At 34.6% G+C, this 9,682-nt stretch overlaps 1 protein-coding gene across 1 annotated transcript; it reads left to right on the top strand.

Annotated features, from left to right (window-relative positions):
• Positions 1 to 780: 780 nt before the first annotated feature.
• LOC105881001 (dol-P-Glc:Glc(2)Man(9)GlcNAc(2)-PP-Dol alpha-1,2-glucosyltransferase) lies at positions 781 to 7,749 on the top strand. Its single transcript, XM_012782442.2, has 3 exons — positions 781 to 1,080; positions 2,224 to 2,421; positions 4,099 to 7,749. The coding sequence occupies exons 1-3, from the start codon at positions 898 to 900 to the stop codon at positions 5,152 to 5,154; spliced, it is 1,437 nt and encodes a 478-aa protein (XP_012637896.2). The 5' UTR covers positions 781 to 897; the 3' UTR covers positions 5,155 to 7,749.
• The last annotated feature ends 1,933 nt before the right edge of the window (positions 7,750 to 9,682 follow it).

Here is a 9,682-nt window from a genome sequence, read left to right as displayed (position 1 = left end):
CCACCCATTAAGATCCTCATGCCTGCGATTTAGTAGGAAAAACAGAACGCTACCATAGAGATATTAATAAGAACAACCAAATTCACAGGCAACGGAGAAGTTTTCCTTACCTAAAACACCCGAAATTTTAGAATAATTGGCTTCCCAGCTCCCATGAAGTACTGAGATATGGCTATCAGAGTGCTCTATGAATGTCAATTTAAATAAATCATCTTTGAGAGTAACCACATTTTGAAAGAGTTCTCTTTCGACATAAAAAATCTTCTAACTAGTGAAGTTCATTCAGCAGTGAAGGGTCTCTGCTCCTTCAAGTTTTAATATGAAAGCCTCAATGTTTGCTCCCACAACCAATTCTTCCCTTCCACACTCCAAAATTGATGGAATGAAATGTCTTGGAATTGAAAATTTTAGTCATTCGGATCACTGAAGAGAAAGAACAGAAATAACTGGGGTTAGGGGAGAGGGATGTGCAAATTAATTTTAGAGCTTGGGCTTTGGAAACGTGGAGAAACGTCGCCACCTTATGGTAAGGGATGGAATCGAGAAGGAAAAAAGCGGACTGCCCATAAACAAATTGCTACCTTTTCAAAGCATCAAGCGGCTCATCTCCTGCGCAGGCCGATTCCCAAGACCCGCCCCTGCCAGAGGCTCTGACCACTCTGTGCGCCCCGGGGAATGTGATTGACAGGGAAACAGTCCGGTCCGTTACATAAACTCGTCACTCCGGAAACAGTGACCCGATCCTTCCGGGTCCGCTCTCTCCCAGCATCCTTTGCCTTCCGCCTGTGCTGAGTCTTGTCCGGCCAGTCCCGCCTTGGGCGCCCATTTCGAGCTCGAGTTGCAAGCTCGGCTCTCCGAGCACAGATTTTTCCGGGAGTGGGTTCTTGGGCAGTGGCTATGGGGGCAGGAATGGCGCAGCTGGAGGGTTACTATTTCTCGGCTGCCTTGAGCTGTACCTTTTTAGTATCTTGCCTCCTCTTCTCCGCCTTCAGCCGGGCGCTGCGAGAGCCCTACATGGACGAGATCTTCCACCTGCCGCAGGCGCAGCGCTACTGTGAGGGCCATTTCTCCCTCTCGCAGGTGGGGTCCCCAACCTGTCCCCGCCCCAGGACAGGCTAGAGAGGGCCCGGCGTCCCCAGCGCTGACTTCTCCTATCCCTATCCTTAACGCACCCCGTTCCACCTTCCTAGCCTGGAATTATGAAAGGAACTGGGCAATCTTTTGTTCTTGTTTCTGAGACCTGTGAAATATTTGTTAAATGAGTGAATAAACAGCAGATCTGGCTCTTAAGAAGGAATGATCTGGGAGAATACTTAATGGGGAACTGAGTTACTGCTTCTTTTACTGATTATCCCACACTGTCTTTCCCAGTGTCAGGATTAGCGACATTGGGGTGCTCCTTGAAAATGTCAGAAAACTTCGCTTTAACTCACCTGTAATGCACCTTATTGTGTATTTTGGGAATGGAATGGGGTGAAATGGAGCGAGCAATCTTCAGCTACCAAAAAGTGGCAATTTGCACTAATTCTATCCGTGGGTTTTTAAATATATATTTGACTCTACAAGAATGTAGATATAAATATAAAAAACAAATATATTATCCCTCCTCTTCTGGTGACACATTATTGGGTATGGTTAGAAATATAAAGTCTGTTGTTTGTTATTTACGACTTTTTTGACCTTGGAAGTTTTCTGACTTTCAGGTTACTCATCTGCAAAATGACAGTAATAATAGTGACTACTGTAAGTTATGTTGCAGTGTTAAACACAGAGAGTCTAGTACGACTCCTGGTTCGATACATGTTAGCTGTCATTATGTAGCCTGTGGTGCATTGTCTCTCAATACTTCCTTCTTTCTAAACTTACCAGAGTTACAACCAGTCTTTCCGTGCTTTTTAAAACTGGAACATTTGCAAATTAGTCACCAAAATCCAGACTCTCTGAAGAGTAGTTCTTAGAAAATAAATTTTAAGTTGTTGTCTATTGATTGCTTGTACCTTAACAATCACAAAGCAAGTACAGAGGCAAAAATATAAGCAAAAGCAAAACTTTTCCTTGGAGGAGACATCTTCTCTGCTAAGGACTTGTTTTATTTAACCTTCTCATAGAATAACTTCTTAAAATTCTTGATTGTTGGTAAGGTTGAAACTTAGCATCACGTTTGTCTGTCCTGTCTGTATTACTTCTTAGCTTTTGCTTCATTGTCTACCTTTCATTTTTAAGTGGGATCCCATGATTACTACATTACCTGGCTTATACCTGGTGTCAGTTGGCGTGGTCAAACCTGCCCGTTGGATCTTTGGATGGTCTGAACATGTTGTCTGCTCCATTGGGATGCTCAGATTTGTTAATCTTCTCTTCAGTGTTGGCAACTTCTATTTACTATATTTGCTTTTCCGCAAGGTACAACCCAGAAACAAGGTATGTTTCAAAATAATTTATTACAAGTTTATGTCTGTCAGGTCCACAATTATGATGAATCGGTTTTATGAGATTTGGTGGAAAATGTCATTAACACTTAGTATTTGTGTATATTTTGTAAAGATAAATGAAAATCCTCCACCCCCATTTTAGAAAAAAATTGTATTTAAATATCTGAATATCTCTTATCTATTTGTAAAATCTAAAGTAAATATTTGTTATTAAATCAAACCAGTTGAATAAATATTTACTAAATTTATTCCATGTGCTAGGCACTGGGACAACAGAGATAAATGAGGCATTCTTTTTGCAGAATTTATATTTTTGTTAGGGGAAACAGAGTTTACCTGAGAAATTTTGATGTACCTTAAGAATATAGGCCCTGGAGGTAGATTACATGAATTTGAATTCTGTCCCTGTCACTTAACTAGTTTTGTTACCCTTGGCAAGTTATCCCTTAGTGGCTTCAAGTCTTCATTTATTAAGGAGAAATAATAATAGACTCTACCTCATAGAACTATTAGTTAAGAATAAACATAAAGTACTTAGAATAATGCCTATAGGAAATATTAACTATAATAATTATTTTTAACTTTAAGAGATGATTTTAATAGTATCAATTATGAGAAGGAGGTGGGTATAAGATGGTATGAGGATACAGACAGGGAGCAGAGGAGCACTTAGGGTAGCCACTCTGGGAGGGAGGACAGTGGGTGGCATTGTGTAAGGTTTCAAAAAGAAGATGGCACCAGAGCTGAGTTCTGATGAGCAAATAAGGCTCTAGCGTGGAGAATTAATCCTGGCAGGGGAAACAGCATAAGCAAAAGTAGAAAGGCATTGAGCAACCAGGTGCAGGGAACTAGTTTGTAATTACAGGATTATAAAGTACAGGGATGTGAGGCCAGAGAAGTAGGTCATGGATGTCCTTATATGTTATAAAGAGAACTTTGAACTTTATCTGGTCTGTGATGGAGAGACCTTAATTTTAATCCAGGGAATGGCATGGTCTGATTTGGTTATTTAGATTAAGTAGAGGATACAATTCAAGAACATAAGAACACTTTCCAATTCTGAAATAGCCTGTCAGAAAGGCCAAAAGAAGATATGTAACTTTAGACTGCGATCACTATTTTCAGGAAAAATACTAAGATCATTGGATATTGTAGTACATAGTAGTATAAATGCTATGTGCCTATTTACATTTTCCCTAGTGTAGAGTTTTGAAGGAAATTGATGATGATGGCTATGGGAATACTTATTGAAGGTGCTAAGACATAAGCTCAGGGAAATGGAGCCACCTGCACTGTATCCTGTAGATCTCCATATTCCCCATAGAATTTAGTTCAATGTCTTGCACTCAGTAAATCTTTAATCATTAAATAATTCAAAATATTTTAAGCCATAGAAGCTTTGGCACACACTAAAATGTGTCATTTTAGTGGCTTCCAAACTGATAGCTATAACTAAAAAGTATCACGAAGTGTTCTTATAAATGTATATAATGTTTTTGCAAAGCCAGAAATAAGATTAATATTGCATAATTGAATTAAATAATTATTATGGAATAATTTCATTTAAATAATATTCATGTAGTTTTTTAATCTCTTCATTAGCTCAGTGTAAATAGTATATTTAATCATGAAAATAATTTCAACTGTGTTTTTTTCTTTCTCCAAGGCTGCCTCAAGTATCCAGAGAATCTTGTCAACATTAACATTAGCAGTATTTCCCACACTTTATTTTTTTAACTTTCTTTATTATACAGAAGCAGGATCCATGTTTTTTACTCTTTTTGCATATTTGATGTGTCTTTATGGAAATCATAAAACTTCAGCATTGCTTGGATTTTGTGGCTTCATGTTTCGTCAAACAAACATCATCTGGGCTATCTTCTGCGCAGGAAATGTCATTGCACAAAAGTTAACTGAAGCTTGGAAAACTGAGCTACAAAAGAAGAAAGAAGAAAGGCTTCCCTCTATTAAAGGACCATTTTCAGAATTCAGAAAAATTCTTCAATTTCTTTTGGCTTATTCCATGTCCTTTAAGAACTTGAATATGCTTTTCCTTTTGACTTGGCCCTACATCCTTCTGGTATTTCTGTTTTGTGTTTTTGTGGTGGTTAATGGTGGAATTGTTATTGGTGATCGGAGTAGTCATGAAGCCTGTCTTCATTTTCCTCAACTATTCTACTTTTTCTCATTTACTCTCTTTTTTTCCTTTCCTCACCTACTGTCTCCTAGCAAAATAAAGACTTTTCTTTGTTTAGTTTGGAAACGTAGAATTCAGTTTATTGTGATTACCTTAGTCTCTGTATTTTTAATTTGGAAATTCACTTATGTTCATAAATACTTGCTAGCAGACAATAGACATTACACATTCTATGTGTGGAAAAGAGTTTTTCAGAGGTATGAAATTATGAAATATTTGTTGGTTCCAGTCTATATATTTTCTGGTTGGAGTATAGCTGACTCATTGAAATCAAAATCAATTTTCTGGAATTTAATGTTTTTCATATGCTTGTTTACTGTTATAGTTCCTCAGAAACTGCTAGAATTTCGTTACTTCGTTTTACCTTATGTTATTTATAGGCTTAACATACCTCCGCCAACCACATTGAGACTTCTTTGTGAACTGGCTTGCTATACATTTGTTAATTCTCTAACTTTTTATATATTTCTGAACAAGACTTTCCAGTGGCCAAATAGTCAGGATATTCAGAGGTTTATGTGGTAATGTCAGGGATATTTTGAACTCTAAGAGTAGACTTAATAATTAGACTTTCCACGACGAACAGCTGAGTAGGTAAAATTTATGGAATTTCTTTTAGGCATAACAGGGATCCTCAGATCACATTAGATTTTTTATATCAAATCCAAGGAAGTTAAGTGGTAAAGAGCTGAGGAAGCTTTGTTCAAAAGCCTGAATAATGGGGAAAATAAAATTGTTTACAATTATTTCATGATATCTTTCTGATATTGCTGGCCACTGAAAAAGCTTGGAAATGTTATGTATATATACATTTAAGAAAACTGAGATGCTTCACTAGATGTAATTTATTCTCTTCAGAAAGAAATAGCCAAGAATTGGAAAAATATTTACAAATAATCAAGTAATATTCTTGATTGAAAAGTTCCTTTACATTTCAGTAAATATAATTCAGTCATGTCAGAATAGACTCACATAGTAAATTATAAATTAGAGGCTCATATATGCTTCTCTAGGAATCAACTTGTTCTTTGTTTAAAATTTAGAAATGATGAAGCTCTTTCACTAATTCCTAATATGAAATTTATGATGGCCAAAGATAAATTGTGTTAATTATAATGCCTTTTACAGGGGTTTTCTTTCTGAAATACGTTATTATATTAGTTTCCTAGGGCTTTTTTTTTACAACCAATGACCACAAATTTGGTGGCTTAAAATGTTTTTTTCTCATAGTTGTGGAGGTGAGAAATCTGAAATCAAAGTGTTGGTAGTGTTGGTTCCTTCTGGAGCCTCTGAAGGGAGAATCTGTTCCATGCCTTTCTCCTAGTTTCTGGTAGTTGTCTGCAATCCTTGGAGTTTGTTGGCTATGGACACATCACTCTAATCTCTGCCTCTGTCTTCAAGTGACTTTCCCCTCTCTCTTCTCTTTATTTTATATGGACGATGTCATTGCATTTAAGGCCCACCCCAATCCAGGATCTCATCTGAAGATCCTTAATTATATTTACAAAGATCTCTTTTCCAAGTACATTTACGTTCACAGGTTCTGAGCAGACATATCTTTTTGTGGGACACTTTTCAATCCACTAAAGTTACTAAAGGACATTTCTTTGAAAAAAATTTTTTATTATAGATCGACAAATTATAGTTGTGTATATTTGTGGGGTACAAAGTGATGTTATGATTTTTTAATACAATATGAAATGATTAAATCAAACTAATCTATCACCTCAATATTGGATTTTTTTGTGATAGGAACATTTGAGATTTACTCTCAGTGGTATTAAAATGTAAAGTGCTCAATTATTAGCGATATTCATCATGTGCAATAGATCTCAAAAATATTCCTCCTCTCTAACTGAGGCTTTGTACCCTTTGATTATCATCTCCCCATTCCTCCCAAATTCTAGCCTCTGGTAACCACCATTCTACTCTCTGCTTGTTTAAATTTCATTGTTTTAGGTTCCACATATTAATATAAGTGAGAACATGCAGTATTTGTCTTTCTGTGTTGGACTTATTTCACTTAGCATAATGTCTTTCAGGTTCATCCATGTTGTTGCAAGTGACAGAATTTCCTCCATTTTTAAGGCTTAATAGTATTCTATTGTGTATATAGCCCATGTTTTCTTTATTCATTCATCCATCCATCTGTCCTTAGGGTTAATGCCGTAACTGGCGTGATTATTGTGACTAGTCTGCAACGAACATGGGCGTGCAGACCTCTCTTTGACGTACAGATTTCAAATCTTTTGGGTAAATACCCGTAAGTGGGATTGCTGGATCAGGAGATAATCTTTCCTGAGATCTTTTAAATAAAATTTTATTTTTACTGACAGGTTAAAAAACCTGACTTGTGAGGTAATGTACAACTAATGGGTAACTGGTGTTCTATTCCATTATCCAAATAAAAGGTAGAATTGAAAGAAAGTTGAAAAATCATTTGACCTAACCTTATTTTGTAGATTTGGGAACAAATTCTAAAGTAGAGTTTTTTTGTGTCTTTGGATTACATGTTTACTATTTTTGAGTATATCCATCGAGTTGTCATTCTATTACAGGAAAGTATTATTTGGGCATGTTAACTTCAACATGTACACTAACAACTGTGAATAGAACTCATCTTTTAACATAATTTTATGTTTCTAAACATTTAAAATTAGCTGTAAGTGTGAACAAATCACTTTCCCCTGAATATTGGATTATGCTTTCTCTGGGTTTTAAATTATTGGGTTTGCAAAGTATTCTGCATTTGCAAATATAAAATTATGTACAGTTGAAAATTACAAGTATAGTTTTGAGTAATAAGTACAGATCATTCTTTTGTTGTACTCTTCAGTACTTAGAAAGTATATTGACATTAGTTATAACAATGATTGTAAGACAAATGTGTTTTACCCAGACTTTTTTTATTAATTAGATGGGGAAGCAAACTTAAAGAAATTATGCTTTTGCCATGAATTGACTATAATGGAGAACTAAATCCAGAAAGTCAAAACTGAAAAAAAAAGTGTAACTTAGGAAAAATAACTTTCTTGTCTGATACTACTAACGTAAGGCTTTTGTGTTTAGGAATATTTCTGAGAGGAAAAATCTTTCCACTCTGATCTAGTCTGGCAAAAATGAGGAATACATTCCACCCCATAATTGAAGAAGATGGCTTTTTGGAGAGACCACTGTTCCAGTTCATTTTTAAGTGTTGAGTCCCTGCTGTTGTAATAGATGTTTTGGAGAAAATCCATATTCAAAGAGACACAGGTTAATATTCCACATATTCCATAAAGTACATAAAACACAGTATTTGGCATTTTGAGAAAAGAATGCTATGAATTAAAAGGTGCTGTTTTTCACTATTTATTACTTTAAAACAGGAATGTTTATCAGTAACTATTGAGTTTAAGATAAATGTCTTGGTTAATTTTTTTAGGCAGTTTGAAGATCATCATTTGCTGATGAATTTTCCAAGATATGTAACAGATAAAATGATTATGTAAGAGATCACAAACTCAGCACAACAAATCATTTTGCCTTTAGTGTTCCAGATACTATAACAAACATCCTTGTGAAATCATTCAGTTGAAACAACTGAAAAAGCCGATCATTCCTAGGTCTTTAGATCCTTACTTGTGGAAATATTCTAAGTTATGTTTGTGTTTTGAACTTGTTTTCAAGAGTTGTCAAGTAGATATTTTTGTCATGAATTTTTAAAAATTAAACAACTGAATTTCTTGACTAAAAGGTGACTATAAAAAATATATATATTGCCCTGTGGAGACTTGCAGTTATCATTAATAAAGTCTGTGAGTAGGATTATTTTGGAAAATATCATAAAAAGATTTAATCCATAAATTGTTTCAGGTTCAGGGAATAAATCATTTTGAGCTGATTCTGTCTTATGTGAAATTCTATAGATATAGAACATTATCTTTAGGTAGCATTAGGTGTTAGTACGATTCCAGTAATGTATGTTTCCTCTTATTTATGTTTTCTTTTAGTGGATAGCCAGAAATCTTTTGACCTGCATCTGACTATATATTTAAATGGTTTGGAAATACAGTGTTCCTGAGTTTAAACACAGCATGTCATTTTGGCAAGATAAATTTATTTTAGCTATCTGACCTTTTCTTTCTCATCTTAGAGTTATTTCTGGAATGTGCTTAGCCTATCATAAAACAGCTTAATATAAATAGCTTAATGTAATTTATATCCAATGAATGAATAGCTTAATGTAATATATTTCTAGTTTCAACTTAACTGACACTTGGTTTGCATTATTTTCTTTATAACTCTTGGAAGAGAGGCGAGTAGAATAGATCCACAATTTTTATTTACACCCCTTAAATGGTGGACTGTTATTTTGGACCCACTTTCAAATAAAACATATGTTCACATAAATAAATAAATTCATATATGTTGGGTTAGAGAAAAATTATTACTTTGCAGCAATTAGAATTTCTTTAAAAAGTGAAACAAGAAGTGTGATGTAAATATGAAAAATTTTTTCTAATGGAAATTTAAATATGACTTGAGAACCATGGACTTTTTAGAAAAAGCATTTAACATCAGGGTTAGGATTTTTATATTTGTTTGTGACTCTGGAATCAGTAAGGCAAGTGGTTTAGTCTTTGGTCCTCATTTCAAATGAGAATGGTATTTGTCCTAACTCAGTGTCTGGCATGGGTCTAGTCTTATTTCAGAAAGGACTCATTCCCTGCCATCTGTTCATAAAGTTTATAAATGTGTCGTATGATAAATATTGAATAAACATACACCAAATGAAGTTCTTAGTATAGAGTGAAGTGAATATCCAAGAAAAGTATATTATGTAACCATAGCTAATTTTAGTAAGCAAATAATGTTTTATAATGAGAGTCATCTTAACCCTTTTTTCCATCTAATTTCCTGACCTAGTGTTAAAAAGTTTTATTTGCTTTAGCATTTAATGCTTATACATGTATTTACTTGTAAATATGTTATGTGCTGTTTCTATAATAGATTATGATTTTAAAATTATTATTCTTTATTTAAAATAAGTAAGTTTCAACCATTAAATTAT

Source organism: Microcebus murinus, chromosome 10, assembly GCF_040939455.1.
Source record: "Microcebus murinus isolate Inina chromosome 10, M.murinus_Inina_mat1.0, whole genome shotgun sequence".
Lineage (NCBI taxonomy): Eukaryota > Metazoa > Chordata > Mammalia > Primates > Cheirogaleidae > Microcebus > Microcebus murinus.
The sequence above is the reverse complement of the archived record's forward strand: the minus strand, read 5'-3'. Positions and strand labels throughout refer to the sequence as shown.

Coding starts and splice junctions, on each gene's coding strand:
- LOC105881001 (XM_012782442.2), top strand. CDS start 898: ATGGGGGCAGGAATGGCGCAGCTGGAGGGTTACTATTTCTCGGCTGCC. Junction 1,081..2,223: donor GCCATTTCTCCCTCTCGCAG/GTGGGGTCCCCA, acceptor TTCATTTTTAAG/TGGGATCCCATGATTACTAC. Junction 2,422..4,098: donor AGGTACAACCCAGAAACAAG/GTATGTTTCAAA, acceptor TCTTTCTCCAAG/GCTGCCTCAAGTATCCAGAG.